The sequence below is a fragment of the Adelges cooleyi genome, unplaced genomic scaffold (assembly GCF_023614345.1).
Source record: "Adelges cooleyi isolate 19-005CV unplaced genomic scaffold, UGA_ACOO_1.1 ACOO_flye_CR_arks_rails_tigmint_CR_PRNA_446, whole genome shotgun sequence".
In the NCBI taxonomy this organism is placed as follows: Eukaryota; Metazoa; Arthropoda; class Insecta; order Hemiptera; family Adelgidae; genus Adelges; species Adelges cooleyi.
The window spans coordinates 1,179,467-1,204,203 of NW_026096129.1; the positions used below are offsets into that span (position 1 = coordinate 1,179,467).

Below are 24,737 nucleotides of genomic sequence, written 5' to 3' on the forward strand. Positions count from 1 at the left end.
CCCAAACACCACAGAATTAGCTTAGCTTTATTTATGTTTAACCTTTCTTTCGACATTTTTTATCCAAATTTTAATAAATAATTAAGTAATAACTAGGAATTTATTGTGCTTACTAGACAGATAACAGCACAGTAATATAATACACTAATATTGTTAAACATTTATGGCCAGTACAAATACCTATTATTTATACCTATATAGCGGTATATTACTTTCTTGATTTTTAAAAAATCTAGTAAGTATGGTATAATTGAAATGAAACAATTAACTTCGATGTGCATAAGTTTAAGAGCTTGTTGTGAATAGAGAAATAAAACAAAATGCCACACACAAATAGAGTGAAATGATTTATATATCTGTCTTGATATACAAGATCAATTATCTTATAATGATAATCAATGCCACAAAAATAATTGATAACATTTATCAATAATATTATACTATTTATTATATTAGATAATGTACGATTGACCATTACAAAAAAGATGACAGAATAAAACAAAAACTCAAGTGTTGAAAATAAAAAAGAATACCCAGCCTAATGTACCAGACTTCAGTAGTTAATGGGATTGAAAGTGGACGGGTTTTAAGGATTTTGTGTACAGGCAATATTTCAATAAAAGGGGTTTTTATTTTTAACTTGATCAATTTGTTCAACGAGCAAACGCCATTTTGGTGGCTTAGGTCTGAAATTGTGACAAAATCACTCATACTTAACCCTTCACTGTGTGTGAGTGCATATACCTATGCATTAGGTCACTTATATTTCTATTGTTTATTGATATTATGGTCAAATAACTGAACTATCGCTTTTTATCATTAAAATACAGTAAACACATACACATTGTATATACAGGGTGTCACAGAAAGTTCTACCGAGCTTCAAATGAGACATTTAGGATGCTATATGGGTACAATAAATAGTCTTCATTTTTTTTAATTTTAAAATTATTTAAAATAGAACTCGTATCTCATTAGAAAATGGTCTTACGAAAAAAATAATTTCAGATTTGAAATCAGGAGAAAAAATCTTGTTGAATTGATATGTAATATGATTTTTTGGTATCTGGCCACACACACGTCCACAGGGTGGCCACCGAGTGGCCGGCATGTGACTAAAACCAACATATGGCATGCGACACACAATTAAATATAAAATAATACTAAGAACACCACTGAATTGAGAATTAAATTCTAACCCAAAATGATGTGTCACATTTCATAAGCTGGATTTGATCATATGCCGGCCACTCAGTGGACGCATGTGTGGCCAGATACCAAAATCATGTTACATATCAATTCAACAAGATTTTTTCTCCTGATTTCAAATCGGAAATTATTTTTTTCGTAAGACCATTTTTTAATGAGATACGAGTTCTATTTTAAATAATTTTAAAATATAAAACAAATTAATACTATTTATTGTACCCATAGAGCATCCTAAATGTCTCATTTGAAGCTCGGTAGAACTTTCCGTGACACCCTGTATATTTTAATTACAATATATGAATCGTTAATAATTGATTTATAAAAATAAAACAATTCATGTAGTGAAAAGTTAAGTTAGTAGAATAAAAGAAATGGTCTACAAAAGTGTAGACGAACTAGAAAAATGATTTAAGGGGATTCAGTTTGTCGCAGTTGTATTAATTTAATTTAAACGTTTTTCAATATAAAAAAGAAACAATTTTTTCACATAAAAATAAACAAAAAAAACTGTTTAACCTAGCGTAGAGTAGTCAAACAAAATCGAAATCGGACGGTCCTAAGTAGTCAGTCGCTTTTTGGCACGAAACCGAACAGACCGCTTTCAAGATTTAACCACCTCAATACGGATCTTAAATCTACTCGGTTGTCGATGGAACAAAATGGTAAAATTAAAAAAATAATAATCACAAGATTATAATTATTAAAAGTTGTATTATTATTGTTTAGTTTTGCATTCACTCGTGTTTTTCGCGAAAAAATGTAAAAACTGAAAAAAAGCTAACAGGGTCTTAGAGTCAAAGGCTTTACCGGCAGCAGTTGTATTGGCAAAGGTTGTTTTCTACTTTTTCGAGGTGGTTTCTCATGGACTCCTGGTACGAGCGGTTTATTTTCGTTAACTCGAGTCTAAGTCCACAGACATGCGCAAAGGTTTTCTGGGTCAACGTGTATTGATTTGAACTATACCAAACTTGCCACTAGGGTCTTTCCCTTGTAGGAGTTCTGAATTCTGTTAAGTATTAGCGCCGGTTCAAGGGCAATACAACAGTGTTGTACTCATATGATAGGTATTGTAAAAGTATGATTTTTAGTTATACTTATGCCTACAAAAAAAAAAATCCAAAAAAAAAGTACATTTTAAAACTTTCTCTATCACAATTGGCGAATGTGTATATAGTACTTTTCTACCCATTCAGCCTATGCCATATCCCATCGGTCGTATCCAACTTTATGAATTGTATTTTTTTATCCGATTACCTACTCTATTATTTCTATTCCTATTATCAACTGTAGAAACTAATGATTTAAAATTATAATTTCATCATAACGTCGTCACCTTATTATGTGTGTGTGGTTTATGGTGAAAACACTTTGAAACTTAATGCATTGGAAATATTCTAATGTATGATTACTAAAAAATATTTAATATATATTAATTTATTTTTAAATGTAAATAAACCAAATATAAAATTTTAATTATAAGTATAAAACTTTATTAATATGCTCCTCCATATTAGACTTAAATTACATTTTTTATAATATAAAAACATAATATTTAAATTTTCAAAAAAAACTATTTTTGCACGTTTTTTTTAATTTTAACATGTCAAATATATTTTTGAGAACCATGAATTGCTTTTAGTAACTATTAATACCTCTCCGATTTTAAAGTTTTAAATATTTTATTACAATTTTCATCAGTCTGTAAAAACCAGCATTACATATTTATATTGCATTAGGTCGAATCAAAAAATATAAATGAATAATCAAATTATAAAAAAAATCATTAACATGTATTAGCCCGTAATACTTTCAACCGTTGTAATATAATGTTATGGGTGTACTTTATTTAAATCCACTGTCGAAATTTAGTAAAATTGTTTTAAAACATTTTTACAATTAAAAATTTAAAAAAAAATATCGCACTTGCCCCTTGACGGGAGGTAAGACGTGCAAAATGGTCTGCTCAAAACTACTAATACCGCTGTTATTTCATACAGGGGAAAGTGACTAAAACTATAAAGTTGTAGCTATAATATGATGTTTTCAGAGCAGTATTTGTACAAATAGTTTAAAAATGACAGCTATTTCATTTTATTTTTTATTTTTGCTATAAACTGAACATGTTTTAAAAAAGATTTAAAACTTCTCCATACTTATACTAATTTATTTCATCTTGACTCTCCAACCGAACTTTTGTAATTATTATTTTTTTTTATTTAAAAACAATAACATAATTAATAATATTTCAAAATACTTTTATTAAATAAAAACTTAACAGTTAATAATAAATTCAAACAACTTACTTAATAAAATTTATACAATTTCATATTAATAGAAAACTAGATTTTGCGACAAAATATTAATACAATTCAACCAAACTTCAGAAATAACTTTTTCTAAATATCAAATGAAGTAGAATTCAGAGTTAAATAAAATGTTCATGCAACTTGTGTTAATAATAATAAATAAGTTACAGCTATTTAATATTATGTAAAAAGTAAAACCTTTTTCTACAAAAATCACAAGTAAAATCAAGAGGTAACAATGTTTGTTCTGTATAATAGCGTGATGAAGTTATTGGCTTTATAATGATGTATAAAAATACAATAACATAATTCTTAAGCTAAAATTTGTTGGTAAACAGTCAAATTGGTACAAAACTTGGGAAGGGTATTTTTAAGATAGTACTATCGACTGAGTAAAAAAAGACAAATATAAAAGTTGACGATGCACAACTATTACTATTTAAAGCTAAACATAATGTATATTAAATATTTTTAGTAAATGGACTTGTTGCGATATACGCCTGTATATCTTGGCGGAAGTTAGTATTTAAGTAGAAAATAAAACACAACAATAATATGTTTGAACACAATACTATTAAACATAAAAAACACACAGTATAAATATAGAGAATAAAATATACAACATACGTTACAGTTATAACAGCAGTCGTAATAGAGTGGTAAATCCAACACCTTAATACTATGTCTTATATATAATATAATCTAGGTTATAAATGTAATTGGTCCTTGTATAAAACAATTTTTAAATATTACTCAATGATTTCTATAGTGTTCACATATAATAGCATATAAGGTTATATTATATTTATTACTTATAACATACTTATATTCCATGACCCAAATAGACAATATTAATTATATTCAATAGGACTTTTCATTCGCTCTATAATGACATAAACTTTTGCAAACCTGTATTTTATGTTTAAGGTTATGTAAATAATAATGTCATTGTACATTTGAAAACTAATTTTTTGTTTGTGTTTTACATAAATCATTGACTGACATTATACTGAAGTGCACGGCATTTGTGTCTTGTGAGTAGGAGTTTTCGAGAAAATGAATTTGAGCACACAGTGCATTTATAAGGCTTTTCTCCGGTGTGCACGACGCGTTGGTGATTTATAAGGGAAGATTTTGTAGAAAAAGTATTTGAGCATAGATTACATTTAAAAGACTTTTTGCCGGTGTGCATGCGTTGATGAAGTGTGACGTCACATTTATCGGGTCGGCTGATGTTGTCCGTTGAACTTTGGTGGGATTTTAATACATGTAGAGTTATTTGTTTTTTTGTGTTATATATTTTTTGACATAAATTACATTGAAAGAACCGCCATGTTGTTATATATTTACTATTATTCTTGGTTTCTGTCTGTTGATTGTTATCTGTTTCAATCTTCGATTCGAAATAACTACCGTCAGTTTTTTATCCACTTTATTTCTCGTACCATTGTCACTACAACAAAACATTGTCGAACAATAAATTATAAATTTTTGAAAAAATATATTCTTCTCACAATTGCTTATTATTATTAAAAATTCTAATTTGACCTTAGTAGATGTATTGAATGTACAAACCACTACTAATGACTAATTGGACATACTTAAAGACACTAAAAGGAACTAAAACGCAGAATATTGAAAGGACAAATTGAAGGCAAGAGAGGCAGAGGACGTCCGAGAACAACGGTATTAAATAAAATTATTAAAGATGCTGGACTGAGAACTTAAAGGGAACTGAAGAGACTGTTAACGACAAAACCATTGATAATTCAATATATTAAATTGAACACTCAGCCTTACCTAAAAGAATTCTTGTAGTTTATTGTTTGCGAATCCGAAAGACCACTGTTTTTAATTTCGACTTTTACTTCTGTATCAACGCAAGTTTCTCTGACACTAAAAACAAAAAAAATATACGTATTAAAACTAAAAATGTAATAAAAATACCAGCAAACGAGTGATGGATCTAATGAGATCTAAAACACAAAGTACAATTTAAAAAATAAGATTTTTAATTTTAAATAGTTTTTTTAAAAATATATTAAACTAAAAGTATCAGCCTTTCGTAGATGTCATTCAAGTACAACAAAAATTGAAACTGGTATTAAAATTATTAAATAATGCTATTTAACCGGACCGATCCTACTTTTACAATATAATTTTGTATTTTCTAACTCAGATGAACTAATCCTATACCTAAATTATGTTATTAAAACTCGGTCATAGTTTAATAACTATTTAACAACGTTAATCAATAAAATTATTAATGATGCCGGACTGAGAACCTAAACGGAACCAAAGAGACTGGCCAATAATAGAGAAGAGTGGAGGGAGTATGAAAGAATGCTGTAATACTAACCTTAGGGTTGATTACTCAAGAAGAATTACCTGTATGCATTTCCATCGATTGTTTGTTGTTGCTCATTTAATTGCTCATTATTTTCTCCTGTTTCAAATATAGACTTGTAGTTATAGTTGTCAGTCTCACCTACTTCAATTTTAATTCTTGGCTTGTCTTCTGTTTCATTAAATCTAAAACACAAAAGTACATTTTGAAAAATAAGGTTTTTCAATTGTATTTATTTTTTTAGAAAGATATTAAACTACAAGTTTCAACCTCAGACTGTAGATCTCTTTCAAGCACTAATAAAATGAAAACGGATAATAAAATTAGTAAATCATGCTATTTAACCGGACCGGTCCTATTATTAAAAATATTACTCTTATTTTTTTAACTCAGATCAACTTATCCTGTACAAAAGTTATGTGATTAAAACTCAGTCATAGTTTAACAACGTTTTAAGAACCCTAGATCAGACCAAACCAATTTGACAGCATATTTTATAGTTAGTTCCAAAAAAAAAATTATTTTATTTTATTTTAATTATAAATAATATACAATATATAAATTATCTGAATACAAAATTAGCATAGTTAATACATGGGAAATGATTCTAAACTGAATTGGAAAAATTATTTCCCTGAACTGCTGACAAATAAAATAGAAATAATGCATAACAAACTAACCTAAGAGGCCGCCAAACCATAATTTTATTAAGAAGTAAAATTTCATCATACCATTTTTCGTGGTTGAAATACTGTGAAGTTTTAAGTGAACAAAAAGCAAAAATTCATTCAACAGTGAAAAGATGAAAAGTTCAATTATGTACAAAGTAAAATAACTAATAAACTAAAAAACGAAAAAAAAAAACAAATTAAAATAAATAAGCCTCGTCTACTGCCTCAACACGTTAAAACATTAATATTCTTAATCCGGGAGCCAAACTAGTAAAAGACCCGTTTCCCTAACAGAGCAAAACCAAACTAAAAAAAAATAGGTAGTTTTTTCTTTAGATTCAGTCTACATAATCAGTCCGCTGTGAGTGCTAATGATAGCAAAACTACTCAAAAGTGTATTTCTTCTAAATATTGTATAAAACTGAAATATGTACATCAATAAGTTCTGTTTAAATGTTTACTAGATAAGAAAAATTAATGGACAGCTAGAATTTAATTATGTGAAAGAAGACATAAATAATAAATGCCGCCAATGTAAACTGAACCAAACGCTTAGCACCTATCTACCCATGGATAACTCAAGAAATATTGATTTTGGACAAAAAAACATATACAGACAAAAAGAGACTTGTAACAATACCGAAAAACATAAAATACTAAAACACCAAATCAAAGAGTTTAAATGGCAAAGCCTATAGTTTAAAAAATATATATTTTTACATAGTCGTTACATACTAATGTAATACACTTTTTTAGAAAATATGTTTTGATATTAAAAAGGGCCTTACTTGAATTTGTTTTCCACATCTGTTGCAATTGAACATTCATCATTCATAGGAATACCATTGTGCGATGTTGTAATATGTTTCAATTGCTTTTTGGATGTAAACGATTCTAAATACAAATCGCTTTTCGTCAGCCAAGTTGTTTGTAACTTGCACGTTCATAGGTATCATTTCTTCATCTTGTATCGACGATTCAAGGCAATAATCTACCACTTCATCGGATTCATTTTTAACATTAATCCCGTTGATCATATCGTTATCTCTACAAGAAAAAAATAACAAGTGTTATAGTTTTTTTTTTTTTAATATAAAAATGAATTATATTTAACGTAATAATACTCTAAGTTAAGGCGAAAAAAGATCAAGTAAAATCTTGTTTTTATTCAATATTTATATATTATTTATAATGTTCACATTATGAAATAATGTAATATAGATGTTAAATTTAAAATCGACTTACTCGAAACAATTATCTACTTCATTTTTAATTGTAATTTCATCGATCTTAGAAATACCATTGTGTGATGTTGTAATATGATGTTTCAATTGCATTTCGGATGTAAACGAATTTAAACACAAATCACATTTTTCGTCAGCCAAGTTGTTTGTAACTTGCACGTTCATAGGTATCGTTTCTTGTATCGACGATTCAAGGCAATAACCTTTCATTTCATCGGATTCGTGTTTAACATTAATCCCGTTGACCATACCGTTATCTCTATGAGTAAAAGAGAAAAAATTTTTTTATACATTAGTTAAGTTAATTTCTAATTTTACCCACAATATAATTACTCTTATCAATTACATTTAGATAATACTAGATCAAACTAGATAGTTTTTATTTTATTATTCAAGAATATTTTGACCAGAACTTCAGTCTGGAATGTAGTGATGTGAAATTATGACAATTTAAATGAATAAAAATTGTTCTAAAAAATGTGTAGTTATTGAAAATTTTTCTCACCCGAGTCCTTTCCCAGCAGATTCACTTTGAGGACATTTTGGGGCTGTAGAGATCATATTATTATGCGATGGATAATTCAGTTTGGAAGTTGACCACTTTTCGACACGAGTTGCAATCGAACGGCTGTATTTTGATTACTGACTCGAAATTCCAATTTTTATCCGTTTGACGTTTCCCGTGAACAGTTTGACAATTATAAAATCGTTATTAGATTGATATTATATTATGAGGCAATATGGCAATTATGTCATCAAATGTTTATAACGTGTTTCTGGCTTCGTCCGGACGTGTCACACCATGCGCACATATATTAACTCCTTATTGTTTTCACTATTCATGAATTATGAAAAGCATAAAAACATTGATCGTCTTTTGATTGAGGTACCGACGCCGTTTTAGCCATCTGATTTTATATAACGCCGTGGTAGAACCGGGACTGATAGTAGAGACCACGGTTAACCGCGTTTCAATATTTACCTTCACCGCGTTCTACCTCCAGCCGACCATCGCAGACCGCGGACGCCGCTGTTATAACATTGTTACACAATATCTTTTATCAATTTTTAGAAGTACAGAAAAAGTTCTAAAAATCTTAACCGTACTGTAGTCTGCACAGACTATACTATTAAAACATTTTCATATAGGTAGCTGTGCCCCGTGGATTAATAAATGAACTGACCACACGCTCCGTATAGCGTTAAAGACTCTAGCTGGTACAGATTAGACTATTCTGTGTTAGTACTCAGTGCACTCTGTATCGTTCATCACGAGTCGCACAGTATTTGTTCATAATAAGGTAGTGATCATTTAGTTTTCTTTAAAAGTTGTTGTTCGTTGTGCGTTTACATAATATTATCAAAAAACATTCCAGATCAGTGCTGGTCTTGAAGTAGCCGTGTAAACGTAAGTACCGATATTAACATTATCATCAATTACAATTTACACCCGTTGTATTTAATTTATTTATAAATTACAGTTTACGGTTTTAATTAGGATTGTCATTATTTCACATCAATACATTAAATACTCACTATGTTAACTTACTGAAATGTATTGGTCAAATCAATTTCTGTCCATATCAGGGCTAACAATTCAGTTTCTTTTCTTTAACTGTTTAAACGGATCTCTTGAGAAATTATCGTACTATAGAATTCAGTATTGAGGGGCCTAGTACATAGTATAAGAACAAAAAATTAAAATTTTCTTAACTCCAATGTTAATATAATAGTTAAATAATAGTAGTTAGCTATAAAAAAAAGAAAAAAAAAACATTATTATTGAATAGAATGTCATTTTTTTTTTTATATTGTTTAATACCTTGTTAGAAACAGTAAAATATCAGTATTAATCTCGACTAAGCGGCTGGGCATTGGCTTTGAAAGGGTATCATTGTGAGTACATACGCTGTGTGATACGCACATTGTGCGTATCAAGTTAATACCGCATACGACAAAGTGGCGACCAACTCGTGACTCGAACCTCCACGACCACCAAGATTTCCTGTCGCTACATAAGGTTAGTGCCAGTTTTTTTTAGGGAAAAGAATTAGGTTTTTTTCCCTTCAAGTGTTTTTATGTGTGTTTTTTCTAGGGAAAAGAATTAGGTTTTTTCCCTTCAAGTGTTTTTATGTGTGTGTTTTTTTTTTTGAAGTATACCCCTAGAATTGCTGGTATATTTCAAAGTTAGGAGATATTTTTCTCCAAGAGGTTATCTTATTTTTATGGGAGGTTGTTTGCCCATACCTTTCTGTTTCTGTAGGATAAATTATTCTACGGTTTTTGTTTTTACGCATATTTTTCTTTTATTAAATTATATCTCAGAAAAATTTCCAAGTATGTTCCAATTTAATTAGCAAAATATATTTTTTTTCTCTCTTCACTCTGCTAGGTTAATTTGGAGTTATTTTAAGTTTTAGAAGAACATTTTTTTTTTCTTTTTCCCAAGTATTTGTATGTTTTGAAGAAAAAGAAATATTTTTGGTTTCTTTCTCTCTTGGCACAATTATTTGTTATATATATATATATATTTTTTTTTTTTTTTTTATTGTGGAATAGTGTAGAGCGAATTTTTGATTAAATAATTTTTTTTTTCTCTCTAATAAAATTTTTTTGGTAAACACTTAAAATTTTTATTATTCATTTTTATGGAAATTTAAGTACAGATTTTAAAATTCAACTAAATTAAATTAAATGGATAGGAAGGTTATTCGAAAAATAGAATTAAAATTATTACAAATATTTGGCAACAACGTAAATAGTAAAAAAGAATTATTTAATTTTAGTATTATTAAATCAAATGAGGAACTTTTACAAATTTTAGACGAAGAAATTTATGAAATTAGTGACATTTTAGAAAATCTTAAATTAAATTCAACCAACCATCTTCAAAAATATAGAAAAAATTGTGAGTGAATATGTTAAGCATTTCTAACTACCCACATGTCCGACTTTACTTACACTAATGAATTGGCTAAAGCGAATCTTTCAATAAATAGATTAACAGACATTTATGTACTCAAAAAAGACGAACTAATAGAGCTTTGTAAATTAAAACAATTAGATAATAACGGAAAAGTAGACGTATTAAGGTCTAGATTAGTTAGATTCAACTTTAACTTGATTGTTATATCGAAATCCGATAGGACACATGAAGAAGGTACCATCGTCTTTTCAAAACCAAATCGTAATTGTGTTATGATATTGTTCTCACACCGTCATTGGACACCTCTTGTGTTCAAACCTAACGCTAATAAAATTAATGAATTTCAAACAATAACTATAATAAATGATTACGGTGATTTAACCGTCAGCAAGCAAATATTACAACAACGAATTAAAAATCATGACTACACTCGTGAGATCAATATTGTAAATGGTAACGGCCCAGACGAAATTAGACACGGCGATTGTACTCAGGACGCGCGCGTCACAGAGCAGGCGCTAACGGTCAGTAATAAATTCCGCGAACGGGCCCCACGCGATGAAAGTGTTCCCAACATAGAATTTGATATCAACCCGGCGCTATCCGATTTCCATTATAAAAAAAGTTGCATGACCTTTTAACCACCGTGGCTTATGGAATGAAAATTATAACTCTCATTTCTCACGGTGTAAAAGATCACTAGGAATACATCTAGAAAAAAAAAAACACATATTTCCTTGGCGGCAGACAACTGCCGTTGCAGATTTTATAACTTCAACCTAACCGTTATCCCGTAATTATAAACGTTCGGTTGTAAGGCAATGCCTTTTTCTGTTATTGCGTTGTCAGAAATGAATCGTGGACATGTCCGAGTCTTATTTTCTGACAATCCTTGGACACCGATTCCCGACTCGCACTTCATATTATTATTTGAATTTGACACGATTATAAAATATTATAATACGATTCCTTGACTGTTAGAACAGAAAATTATCTTTATATTTTGCCCCATACATATAAATAAGCAATTAGGATCGGAACGTCGTTTATGTATTACTATAATTTCCAGAAGTAGGTCATTTTATGGTCCGTTTTAGTTGTGACCCTTATTTGTCTGCCTAGGATAATATGAACTGGGTCAGTTTTTTTTGTCTAACTATATTAGAATTTAATATTCACATACTACTTCTGCCGTACGCCTGTTGCTAAGTCATCAATACTACCGAATTATTTGCCGATTTTATTTACATCATCGTTTTTGCCGACGCGTACTAAATAGTACCTATTTGCCGTTTGTTTCATCTTTAGCCGCACGTTGTCGTCCGCAGCCATAGGAGGCATATTTAGCCGCACGTTGCCGCTTTTACGATAATCAATTTGAAATTGATTTTGTATGTTTTTATTTGCCGATTTTGCCATGGCCATGGATCGCCGCAATTTTATTTTTGCCGCAGATCCATTGTTGCCGATATTGCCGCTTAGTGCCGCATTTTTACTGCAAATTCAATATTTTATTGAGTTATTTGCTTATGGTCTGAAGACCAACATTTTTACCACACCATATAACACATATTGAGTTTCGAATGTCACCCTATGGGTAGTTTAAGAGAAAGGAGTAATTAACCTTTATTTTATACGTCCGGATCGAATTTTTGAATTTTAAATATTTTTGTTGTTATTGCGCGAATGTCATCAGCGACTTTGGTAGTGAATAAATACATATTTCCGGTTGGTTACCGTTGAGTTTTTATATTTTATTTGTACGGCTTTAGTCTCTGCGTTTGTTCAGATTGACTGTTATATTATTATTTTGGCAAATATTTTCCCGGCTAACCCCCGCGGTGATCGTTCGGTTTTACCGTTGACATGTTTTTTACACGGCACTGTCTCTGACGATCTCGGATTGACTTATTTTACTTGTTGAATAATATTTTATTATTTTTATCAACATCAATGGACGACTATTATGTCAGGTCACGAGTTGACACACATTATGCGGCGTATTCATTTTTCGGCTTTATAAAATAATTTCGGATTAGTTAATGAAATAATGACTGATATTTTACACGGCGTTTCGTTTTCAATTAACTGTATTTGACTATGTTCACATTAAATCGGATTTTAACGAATTTATTTTTATTGACACGAGGTGTGCAGATGCAACCAATATTTTCTTTTTACGGCGATTTTATTTTTATATGCATAATTTTGCGCATGCTGATTTTTGTAACTTTATGAAATTATTTTGAAATAGTTTCGTTTATTTATTTTTATTTTAATAAAAATATTTTATTTTTCCTATGAGAACATTTACAATTAAAGGTACTTACGTAAAATGACGTCCGAGTTACTTGTCTAACCATATAATTGATTCTATTCTTAACTAAATGTTAATTTTCCAAGGCAATGTGTATTTAGGGGCTATATAAAAATATATATGTATTAATTATACTGTATTTTATTAAGTATATATATGTATGTCTTATTAAGTCGACTTTTATATTAAGTTTTAGGCGCAGCGGTACGGTGGTCAACTTTTAAAACTGTCTTTTTAAAGACAATCTGTGTGTTAATAATGCCTTTGTTTTACATATTTTTATTATATACATATATATTGACCGATTTTTATAGTTAAAATAAATCATTTTCTAGACATGCGATACGCCAAAGGCGCAAGATTAGCCGACGTCAAAATATTTTATGTAATTTTTTTTGTATCGTATGTATAATGTTTGTATACATTTTAGAAAAAAAAACCGCGTAACGACCTGGGGACGGACATAATTACTTTCTTTAATTTAAATTGTTTACGGAAAACTACCCTACAATTAAATCAAAATACACCTGAAGGTGCGTGCATTCTTTAACTTAAGTGTATATTGTAAATGGCTGGTTTTTTGTGCAACTTTTTCCCCAGAGCCATTAAGTTAACTTAAATTCTATTAATTTGTGATTACACATTATTTTATTTTATAAATATTATTCACCGGATGCACGCCCACATTGTTTGTGACCCAATAGATTTTAACTTAATAATGACGGAATTTTTAAATGTGGATTATTGTTAAATTTTAAGAACACTATTTTTGGGGAGGACTTTGCGAAGACCCGGTGTTCCGTTTTTGCCCCGAGCTTATGCCAAGAAAGCGACGATAGGGCGGGCCGTTTTCCGATGCAGAGGGAATGCGACAATGATGTGGCCCTAGACTAAGAGGGATGTCCTTCCAGCTCTTCGAAGTCGCCAGAAGTCCACCAAAAAAAAACAAGTGTTCTTTCCCCCACTTAGTTTTAAGGGTTCACCTTTATTTTCAGGAATTTTTGTACCACCATTTCGTTTCTTTTGCTTTTCAACCTTTTTTTGACAACCCTTAACTTTATACCACTAGGTCCGAGGTCGGACCTCTACGGGGGAGGGGCAGCTGTAACGATCATATTTCACCTGACCGTTACTTCGCGTCCCAAACCTACTGACACAGCACCCCCGACTATAGGTAGGGCAACGGTCGCACACACAGGACAATGCACGTCGCGTATCATCTAATTAACCAGTTGACTTTACCATCACGAACCGCCAATATCCTCGACCTTGCGCTCTATATTTTTGCCGTTTTACTACAAGCCGCCCATCCGACTATCTTTTGTGTGCGTCCGTTTCAGCTCCGCTTTGACCAACCATTTCATCGTTCAACCCAGGTCAGAGTGTATATATATAAATATATATATTGTATAATTTTGTATTTTATTTAGAAACCCTAATTTAGAATAAAACATCTTGTAGCCTGCAGCTGAGAGTTAGATTATTTAACAGTGTGACCGCCCGTTCTAGCTCCTCGGGCGATATATTAAGTTAATAAGGGAGACTTTAAGGCCAATTAGACGTAGACAGCGGCCTAGCCAACCGTTTTCCCGTGGAGATCCGTCTATTTTAGCCTTATCGACGGCCACTTTGCCTAGTCTAGTCAGACAGTAAGTAAAATTATCTTATACGTCATTGGTTTTTTGTTTGTTCAATAGCGAAGTATTTTTATAGCATCAAACACAAACGTTTTTTTTTACTAAAATTTTAGTAATAGACAGTCCATTTTTTAGTTGAACTTTTTATACAGGGTCTATCGTGTAGGTTCCGGGTAGCATCTTACAAATAATTCCCCCCCCCTGTTCATCTATCCTGGGTGCACGAAAAGAAATACATAGTTGGTCCAATTAATATTATACTTAATATAGAGACACAATGAATTTATAGTTTGAATAACTAAATGAAGAGTTGGCCTATCTAAACATTTAGCTTGCCGGACTAAATGTATAGTTATTTTAACTAAACATTTTAGTGTGTCCCTATTCTGTTGGCCATTATGTTTGTTGGACCAACTATGTATTTACTTCTGTGTGGTCTTATCTTTAAGCATATTCATTTAGAGATAGAACTTGGGACGATGAAAATTGTTTGATTAAATCTTAAAGAATTTGAAATAGAATTGAATATGCAGATGGACTTTTAAAAGGAATAAGAATTATTTTTAATGTGTACGTTTTACAAGTTGACATAGCTTTTTATTTAATAGATAAAAAATTGAATAATTTTGGCTACCTTATAATAATATAACTAAAATGTTAACAAAAATTAAATTAAAAACACTATACTATTCAAGTAAGACTTAAAAGTTAACCCTCATTATTAGGAGATAGTTTTTAAATTAAAAATTTTAATTATTATCAAGGTAAAATTATAATATACCCATTAAAATTGTTTTTATTTTAGGCTAAACACTTGAGTTTTTACAACTATTAAAACTATCATAATAATTATTTTTTAAGTATATAATAAACAAAAGGTTAAAAAATGTAAAATTGGATGGGTGAATCCTACCTGAATAAATAAATCATACAAACTCGTCCAAAAAATCAATTATTTTATTTGTTTTATTTAAAGCGCACGGTGTGGATGAAATCGATCATACTCAACTCTTGGTCAGCGACATAAGCAACCTCTATCTAAGCAACAGGTATGCGGTATTAAATTTGGACCTATTAAGTTAATATTATAACAATTGAGCAAGTTTGTCTTGTATGTACTTTTGTAAAACCATACCCAAAAATAGTAAACTAAAGTAGGCCGTTAGTGTGTTTCGTTTCACCAATTGTTGTAATAATTCTTATTTGCTTTAAATTAGGTACACAAAGTGGCGAAAAACTATAAAAGTATTATTTCAAAACTATCGAATGACCGGTCAAAATAAATAGGTTCATCTTCTTTCCCTTTTCTGGTCTATATCTTCTTCCTACACTGAATTATTCATTAATTACATTTTTTTCTAGTCACTGAGATAGGATTGATACTTATTAAAAATAAGACAATTTCTTTAGAAAACTATCTTAATTAGACCATTGTTAAGTTATACTTAATATTAATAAACAATTTTAATAAATGTTTCAGCTTTTCAGATGTTGATTTGGTTGTAGAAGGAAAACAATTGTGTGCCCATCGTGTTGTATTAGCCTCTCGCAGTGAATATTTTAGGTATTTAATTTTTATCATTAAGTATAATTCCTTAGGCCTTTCTTCTTGGGCGTGTGAAAAACTTTGCTTTATTATTATTATAATTTTTTTTTTTTTGGAACCACTTGTTTTGAACATCAAGTCTGAAAGTTGGATATAAATTAAATCTTTATTTGCGCCTGTATACGTGGCATTCAACGTCAAACCGGGTCAGCGGGCTCACCCCATAAAATGACCATTAGACTTTCTTGTTCGATATAACCTAAAATGAGACCCCTATTTTATGTTATCTACTTCCACTTACTCTTGACGTTGCTACCGTCTTAAATATTGTGAAACTAAACGGAATATGCCGATGGTCGTTTATAAAATTGAAAATAATTGTTCCATTTATTTGGGCACTCAAAAAAATGGTTTCATCATTTCAAAAATGATATGAGTACAATATTGTTTAGCTTACCCCTAAGTTTAATTCGATAATTTAATGTTTGTAATAATATTGTGTATTATTTTTAGGATGCCATTATACGGAAGCCCTAAAAAGTCTGGTCGGGCCTTGATGAAAAGTAATGTAGCTCCAGTAACCATATTAAAAATGGAATTTTTATACTGGTCGAATAAATTTAAACGTTCTACAGGTAACGAATAATCAAAGTAGCTTAGCGGTTATTAAACGGCACAATACAATTTTTATTAGGGTTGTGTGTTTGTTTGGCCGATTGTATTTGTGTGATCTATTAAATTAAATTATGTATTTTTATTGTTTATTGTTTAGGGTATAGATGTTTCCGAATTACTTAGTATTTCAGTTTTATTTGGTTTTTCAAACTTAAATATTTCACTACGCGAGTATTTGTTATACGACATTGAAGTACACAGTAAAGAGTAAAACGACCATACTGAATTCTTGGTCAGCGACATAAGCACCCTATATCTAAGCGAAAGGTATACGTTATTAATTTGACCATATTAAATTAATATTTTAACAGTTTAGCTAGTTTTTCTTGTTTATACTTTTTTAATACCATAGCCAAAAATGTATTCTACGTTAACATTATAATGTGTTATATATGGAATAAGATGGAAGAAGTACGCCGTTAGTTAGTCCCGTTTTGCCTATTTTGGTGTAATAATTCTTATATCATTTAAATTAGATAGCACACAAAGTGGAATAAAAATTATATAAGTGTTAATTAAAACTATATTTGACTGACCTGTCAAAATAATCACGTTCATCTTCTCCCCCATTTCTGTTCTTTATCTCCTTTCTGCCCTAAATTATTCTTTACTAATATTATTTTCCATTTTTTCTATTTTAAATTAAGTCACTGAGATAGGATTGATACTTATTAATTGTAAGACAATTTTTTTTGGCAAACTATCGTAATTATACATTACTCATAGTTAAGTGATACCTAATATTATTAAACAATTTCAATAAATGTTTCAGCTTTTCAGATGTTTATTTGATTGTAGGAGGAAAACGATTGCCTGCCCATCGTATTGTATTAGCTTCACGCAGCGAATATTTTAGGTATTTTTTGTCTTATCCTGAAGTATATATCTTAGGCCTTTCTTCTTGGGCGGGTGAAAACTTTGTTTTATTATTATTACAATTTTTTTTTAAAATTTTTGAACATCTAATCTGAAAGTCGAGCATAATTTTAATCTTTATTCACCTGTTTATGGGGAATTCCACGTCAAACCGGGCCATAAGTCTCAACCCTCAGGGGATACTCAAACTAAATGATTTTATTATACCAGAAGTACAATTGTCTAGCTTACCCCTCAAAAGGGTAACATATCACTCCATAATTAAACGTTTGTAGTAATAGTGTGTATTATTTTTAGGAGAGCATTTTACGGAGGCCTTAGAGAAGCCAATCAGTCTACGATGGAAATTAATGAAGTCCCATTAACCACATTTAAAATACTTCTTGAATATATTTATACTGGTCGAATAAATTTAAGTGATCTAGAGGTAACGAATAATCGACGTAGCTTAGTGGTTATTAAGTTAAGCTTAGTGGTTACTGGTACAATATAATTAGTATTAGGGTTGTGTGATCGTTTGGATAGTATGTGTTTGGACTGTTAAATTAAATTATGTGTTTAATCGAAAAACAGGTGAATAAAAAAAGATAAATTACATTATTTATTCTTTATGTTTTAGGGTAGTGAGATTTTCGAACTAAGACGTGTTTCGGATTTATTTAGCTTTTTAAACTTAAAACACTTACTAGGCGAGTATTTGAAAAAAAAAATAGAAGTACACAATGTATGTTCGTTCTTTGATATGACACGGCTTTATCAATACAAGGATCTTGAAGTCGAATGAATCAACTTTATTGATATCCATGCTTTGGATGTAATGCAAACAGATGATTTTCTTTCTTTGTCATCAGTAATGAGTTTTTTTTTAATAAAAAAATGGCATTGTTAATGTTAATTGAAAAGTTGAGAAACAATTTTTGCTTTTAGGAAGCTCTTCATGAAATCTTAAAACGTGACTCGTTTTGTGCTAATGAATTAGTTATATTCCGTATGGTTTGTCGCTGGATCAATGAGAACCAAATCGACGTGGATCCTGATACTAAAATCAGAGTTTTATCGGCCGTCAGGTATCCGTTAATGAGTGATGAAGAACTGTCCGAGGCTAGGAAATCACAAGTGGGCAGTACAGTTTCTAATGTCATACAATTTAAAAACACGTGGTCACCAGATGAGCCTAAACTTCGCGGACAACTAAGTATGCTTGCTGTACACATCAATTTGTAATTCGCTAATTATGTTGGTTTCAATTATTTCATTTTTTAGAACCCGATGTGAATCTTATTAATGAGTCTCAGAGTTATCCTCCAATCCGTGGCAATGATGGCGGTACTTATATGTTAACGTTGGACCATCCTTCATTTATAAACTATATTGAATTATTGTTATCAGATGGAATTGCCACGAATCCAAAGTATGTTTTGAATTTATAAATATTTTAAATTAAAATGGCTATTTTATATAAATAAAATGTGTTTGAATAATTATTCAAAACATACGTAACTAATGAACTGATTAATAATTGATTTTCGTTTATGTACAACTATTTTATTTTATGAGCATTTGATTTAATTTTAGGTAAACCAAACAAATTTATCAATTTAGTTCTTAATAAATAATAATTGTACAATGTTGTCTATAACTTGTTTTTATTATTCTACAGCTCTGTTCCCATTATTTAGTTTTCTCTACTATTTTACAAATAACTACTCTACAAGTTATTTGAATTGTTTGATACTTTAGGTTTTACTCTTATTACATTGAAGTTTCACTCGATGAGCGCCAATGGATAAATGTTTTAGATCACTCAAATTATAATTGTCGATCAATTCAAAAATTGTGGATTCATCCACGCATGGTTCGGTATATACGCTTCGTTGGAACCAAAAGAACCTCCTATGTGCTTTTTAAAATTAGGGATGTCAGTTACAATAAACGCGAAATGCACATGGTGGAAATCGTAAATGGATTAGTCGGTAAGAAAACCAACGGAGTGACTAATTTTTTTAATACAAAAATATGCTTATTTATGTATAAATACATATTTGTTTAATTTACTTATTTTAATCAAGCTCCTAAGCACATGTATAATGTCGCTTCAAGATGTATGAATGCGTCTGTAATCAAAGGTACAAATAGTGTCAGTGATTGCTCGCTATTAGATCACTACTGTGAAAGCTCGTCTAGGTTTGAAGAATACACATGGCATTGGATAGGATCGAGTTCTATAGTGCTTCACCTTGTACAACCGTATATACCGTATAAATCATACACTGTCTATAAATAATTTCCCTTTAAATTGTTCATTTAAACTCTGCAAGACGTGTTTCTTATTTCCTTTACAGAGCCTAAGTCTCCAACTAGTGCAAAACATCTCTTTATTAGAATCTTACTTAATTAAATTGTATGTCTTTTCGAAGATCCTAATTTATTTCTCAGGATTGCACTCATTCCCTCAGGCGTTGCCTGTGAAAAGAATTTCAAGTTAAATACCCTCCCAACATTCAAGTTTTTTTTGGTTTTTTTAAGTTTAACTTATAAAAGATAATATCAGTAACATAAGATGTTACTAGAAGGCTATTGTTCTTATCATTCCTAATCATCATTCATCATCATACTGTAAAATTTGTTTTAAACTTTTATAAGCAACTTTTTTTTTTTTTTTTTAAATGAGATTTTAATTGAACATTGATTTTAATTTTTTTTTTTATCACATTAATTATATATTTTATATTTTATCATACTGATTGCTTCTAACTCACGTTAAAGGATAGTCGTCTTATAATGTAAGCATGCATTAAGAATGGATTGTTAGAACTTCCACACTTTAGGATGTAAAATAGGGGAAGAAATTTGAATTATTAATCAACGTTAAGGCCAAACTATAATAACTAGAGACTTATGTCTCTAGTTATTATATGATTTTATGTCTCTTTAGTTTTGCCTTAACGTTATAATATTAAAATTTAATCCATGAAAACTTTCCGGAATACATTTTTTAAATGATAATAAAAAAAAACGCATCAAAATCCACCGACTTCTTTTTGAGTTCTGCAAGCTGAATTTTTATAAATATATATAGATATTGAACTAAGACAATATTATTATTGCCACAATTGCCAGGATGCTGCTTTGGGGTGGCAATGACCAAGCCTACGGTTACAAAATTGAAGCCTCTGTTGATAATGAATATTGGGAAATCCTTGAAGACAAATCTGAGGAGCTGGCACGATCTTGGCAGGTGTTGAACTTTGATGCCAGGCCGATACTGTACATTCGTATTACTGGCTTTCGCAATTCAGTAGGCAAAGTTAGTACAATTGATATATGTATTTTTTTTTAAAAACTTTTTTATAACTCTTTTTTGCTGTAGGGTTTTCGCTGTGTGTATTTGGAGGCACCAGCTCGAGCTCAAGTCACTTAACACACTCAAAGTATAATTATTGTTTTGGTTATTTTTGCGCTTACCAAGATTGGAAGTTATCAAGTACCTATCTATGTTATTAAATGTTTTACTGTTATATTACTTGTATTCACTTAAAATAAAACATTTCGTTTGGTTTTATGATTAATAATAAATGTAAGACTTTTTGCAAACTTTTAATTGTGTTTATTCTTGTTTTGTCTCTGTCGAGTCTTGCTAGATTTTAGGAATTTTTGAATAATCATTATTATTTAGATTTAGATTTAGTTATAGAGACTCAGAACTTTATTATTGACAGCTAAAACTTTGTTACATATATAAAAACAATTTTTAAAATCTTTATATTATACTCTTAATATTATATCGTATTATAGAGAAAATACAAAATAAAGTTCTTAAATGTATTTGCTTTATATTCAAAATAAAACCCTCCATTCTGTGTATGAATATATTCTTAGTATCTTAATAATGGAATCCTTTAATTCACATAGTCGCTGCATGCTGAACTCTTCTTTTTATGTTTCTTAATAATGAAATTGACGATTCTTTTCTTCTTAGCCTAATAAACTTTAAAGTAAACAATCATAATGTTCGGAACAACCAATTATTTATTATGCATCATTAACCTCAGAACTACAATATGCTAAATCATCCAATAATATATAATTTAATATCTCTTGTCGATAAATTAGCCAAAAATTTTCTCTTCATGTGATTTATATTCCCTTTATTGTTTTTATATAAAACTATTTTCTATATTGTATTCATTTATATTCTTATAATGTTCTCTTTTTTTATGTTTCAGTTATTATTTATATATTTGTGGTACTACTGCTATTATTATATTGTATTTAAATTGGACATTCGTCTATATAATTAAATGAAATACATTAAATAATACATGGAATTTATGGGATTTAGCCAAGCTGGATTTCATTCTATGTCACATAATTCCATAAGTAACAGTGTTTTAGTAGTGTTTGCTTTTAAGGCTTTACTTATAAATACTAATGTCCCTAAGACTTTTTCGTTAACACTAAAAATTCATTTTTGTCAATCGTTTACTATGAGATCTTGCAAGAAGGCTGTGGTAAATTCAATAAATAATTGATTCATGTCGTTTACCATTATTTTCAGTTCTTCAAGTCGATCCAAATCTAAATCCGTTCTGAATCGATCCGTATAACCTATCAAGTCTGTTAACTTGGAATGTGACTTCGGTTGAGCCACGTAGTATAAAAAGCTAACGTCAAATGGTAGATTGAAAATACCCAAGAATGCCCAAAAGCTATAAATTTGTATTTAAGGCGTTATCTGCAAGGACAAAAAGTTCATCTTCTGTTTTTTTCTTTACATTTTGCAATTTACCATTGGTGTTAATGTTATAAATTAGATGCCTATGATATCTTTAAACCTTTCTTTCATCTCGTTTTGTATGTTACGAACTCTTTGGCCGAACTCAACGAACTTTGGATCGTCCGTCGAAATATCCAGTTCTTGAATAGGACTACGAAAAAATACATATAGCATCATCAACCGTGTCGACAGAGCAACGGAATCGTTCAGTACATTCGGTTTAATCAGTATGAACTCACGGAATACAACAAACGTGAACATCGCCTTGTAGTCGTCGTTGTTTACTTGTAAACAGTTAATTAAATGCCGACCGAATATGCTATAACGCAAAATATTTAGTTGTAAAAAGTAACCTGGTTACGATTGATTTCGTACGGTAATGACGGTCGTTACCGGCTTTGTTAATCAAACAATAACGCAATGTAGGTCAAAAGTGGACACATTTCTATTCTAAATATTCATAACTTCTGTACTGTAGTAAGCGGGCGATAAATAGACAGTAAAACAAGTATTTTCTACTTCTTCGGTGTAGCATAGACACAAGTGCAAAAAAAACCGTATTGGCCAAACCATGTTATGTTATGACCTTGGATATTATATTCTATCGCACTGCGATAAAAATTTTATGCTGTAATATATAAAGGCTTTTTACTAGAAAAATGTAAAATCGTAGTTTTGTTTGGTGTTATTGAAACATTTTCTCAGCACTGATGTTTACAAAGGTGTGTTTTTCTTTTTTCATCACGGACGAGTACGTTTTGTCCGGTCATAGGAGCTTGTCAAATATAGATACTATTGAATCATTTGCATAGATAAAATGTTCAGTCTCTTTCCTTATTGGTTAATCATATGTGTAAACAATAAGAAGAAGAATTGTAGCCAGACCTTTCTACTGAGGTAGGCCATTTTTTTAATCCTACATATTATGGCATAACAGTGAAACTGGTCAAAAGTTGTTTGCGTCATTATTTTGTGGCTGTTTCCCTGGGTTCAAAAGCACATAACACGTGTGCTTTTTTCAATGTTTTGGGTGTTTCGTTTGTCATTACTACTGTGGTAAAGAGCCATTTCCGCCGTTGTCGAGTAATTTTGCGCAAGTAATTTATTGCGATATACGCTTGTATACCTTGGTGGATGTTAGTATTTAAGTAGAAATAAAACACCACAACAATATGATTGAACACAATACTATTAAACACAAAAACACACAGTATAAATCTAAATAATAGTATATACAGCGTACGTTACAGTTATAACAGTGTCCGTAATAGAGTGATAATCCAACACCTTAATACTATGGCTTATATGTGATATAATCTAGGTCATAAATGAAATTGGTGCTTGTATCAAACAACTTTTAAATATTACATAATGATTTCTATAATGTTCGCATATACTACAATATAAGGCTATACTATTTTTATTACTTATAACATACTTATATTGCATGACCCAAATACACAATATTAATTATATTCAATATAATTCGCGTTCGTTTTTTGTGAAGCCCACATATATCGTTTTAAAATAGTTGAGTGATTGATGTCGGTTTCAAGTCGATCCTCTCTATGCTCACTAAATTAGAGCGATTTTAGTTTTTCTCAGTGTTATGCAAAAGGTTATTCAGGGTGAGAAAACGTGCTATTGCAACAACATCTTACCGTTTGCTCTAACATTTTAGCGGCCAAATTATTATTTCAATTGTTTTCTAAGATATTTAAATTAGATATCGCCACACGCTTTAAAGCGGGCATATGAACGGGCCTGTGATGACGATGATTGAATTAGTGTATGCGCGGTAGAGAGTGAGATCAGTAATGGGAATTGAGTAACAAGTTCACTGTTTGTTTTGGGTTTTTTTCGATAAAGGTCTTCAATGGTTTTCGATTTTCTTATAGTTACGAATTTTTTATAGATTTTACTTGTAGTTCGCCGTATGGTCTTCGTTACAGAAGGTACGAATTTGGCTGTTGATTCTCGAGATTTTTGACATTCTGTTGACTATTAATTTATATTATTAATATAATTGAACCTCGAACGGTGCGGGAAACTAAAATTGATAAAGATGAAGAAGAAGAGCCATTCAACACACCAACGTATAGTTGTTCGACAGTCTAGAATAAACCTACAAAAACAATAGATGACAATACATACAAGTAATGACATTTTTATAAAAAAGTTGTTTAAATTAAATATGTTAAATTTG

At 30.3% G+C, this 24,737-nt stretch overlaps 2 protein-coding genes across 4 annotated transcripts; one reads left to right on the forward strand and one right to left on the reverse strand.

Moving 5' to 3' along the window:
* Positions 1-4,421: 4,421 nt before the first annotated feature.
* LOC126842074 (uncharacterized) lies at positions 4,422-9,909 on the reverse strand. 3 transcript variants are annotated; one of them, XR_007686265.1, is made up of 6 exons: positions 9,327-9,909; positions 7,779-8,036; positions 7,322-7,580; positions 5,904-6,047; positions 5,316-5,411; positions 4,422-4,968 (listed from the first exon to the last, which is right to left on the reverse strand). XR_007686265.1 is itself a non-coding variant. In XM_050578935.1 (6 exons), the coding sequence occupies exons 3-6, from the start codon at positions 7,366-7,368 to the stop codon at positions 4,854-4,856; spliced, it is 402 nt and encodes a 133-aa protein (XP_050434892.1). In that variant the 5' UTR covers positions 7,369-7,580; positions 7,779-8,036; positions 8,283-9,909; the 3' UTR covers positions 4,422-4,853. The 3 variants fall into 3 exon arrangements, 2 of the variants coding, with proteins under 2 accessions (XP_050434892.1, XP_050434891.1); XM_050578935.1 differs by having other exon boundaries at positions 8,283-9,909; XM_050578934.1 differs by lacking the exons at positions 4,422-4,968; positions 5,316-5,411 and having other exon boundaries at positions 5,853-6,047; positions 8,283-9,909.
* A 3,295-nt stretch (positions 9,910-13,204) lies between these two features.
* Positions 13,205-20,999, forward strand: LOC126842133 (BTB/POZ domain-containing protein 9-like). The gene is made up of 11 exons (XM_050579024.1): positions 13,205-14,669; positions 15,634-15,706; positions 16,138-16,221; positions 16,717-16,838; positions 16,976-17,145; positions 18,052-18,181; positions 18,374-18,604; positions 18,682-18,949; positions 19,018-19,165; positions 19,495-19,727; positions 20,875-20,999. Exons 7-11 carry the CDS (start codon positions 18,572-18,574, stop codon positions 20,997-20,999), a joined length of 807 nt encoding a protein of 268 aa, XP_050434981.1. The 5' UTR covers positions 13,205-14,669; positions 15,634-15,706; positions 16,138-16,221; positions 16,717-16,838; positions 16,976-17,145; positions 18,052-18,181; positions 18,374-18,571.
* The last annotated feature ends 3,738 nt before the right edge of the window (positions 21,000-24,737 follow it).

Bases quoted from the DNA above. Each gene is read 5' to 3' on its own strand.
- LOC126842133 (XM_050579024.1), top strand. From the start codon at position 18,572: ATGCAAACAGATGATTTTCTTTCTTTGTCATCA. The intron at 18,605-18,681 runs GTAATGAGTTTT...TTTTGCTTTTAG, and splicing joins ATTTTCTTTCTTTGTCATCA to GAAGCTCTTCATGAAATCTT. The intron at 19,728-20,874 runs GTAAGAAAACCA...CACAATTGCCAG, and splicing joins AATCGTAAATGGATTAGTCG to GATGCTGCTTTGGGGTGGCA.
- LOC126842074 (XM_050578934.1), bottom strand. From the start codon at position 8,338: ATGATCTCTACAGCCCCAAAATGTCCTCAAAGTGAATCTGCTGGGAAA. The intron at 8,037-8,282 runs GTGAGAAAAATT...TTTTACTCATAG, and splicing joins TCTGCTGGGAAAGGACTCGG to AGATAACGGTATGGTCAACG. The intron at 7,581-7,778 runs GTAAGTCGATTT...TTTTTCTTGTAG, and splicing joins GAAGTAGATAATTGTTTCGA to AGATAACGATATGATCAACG.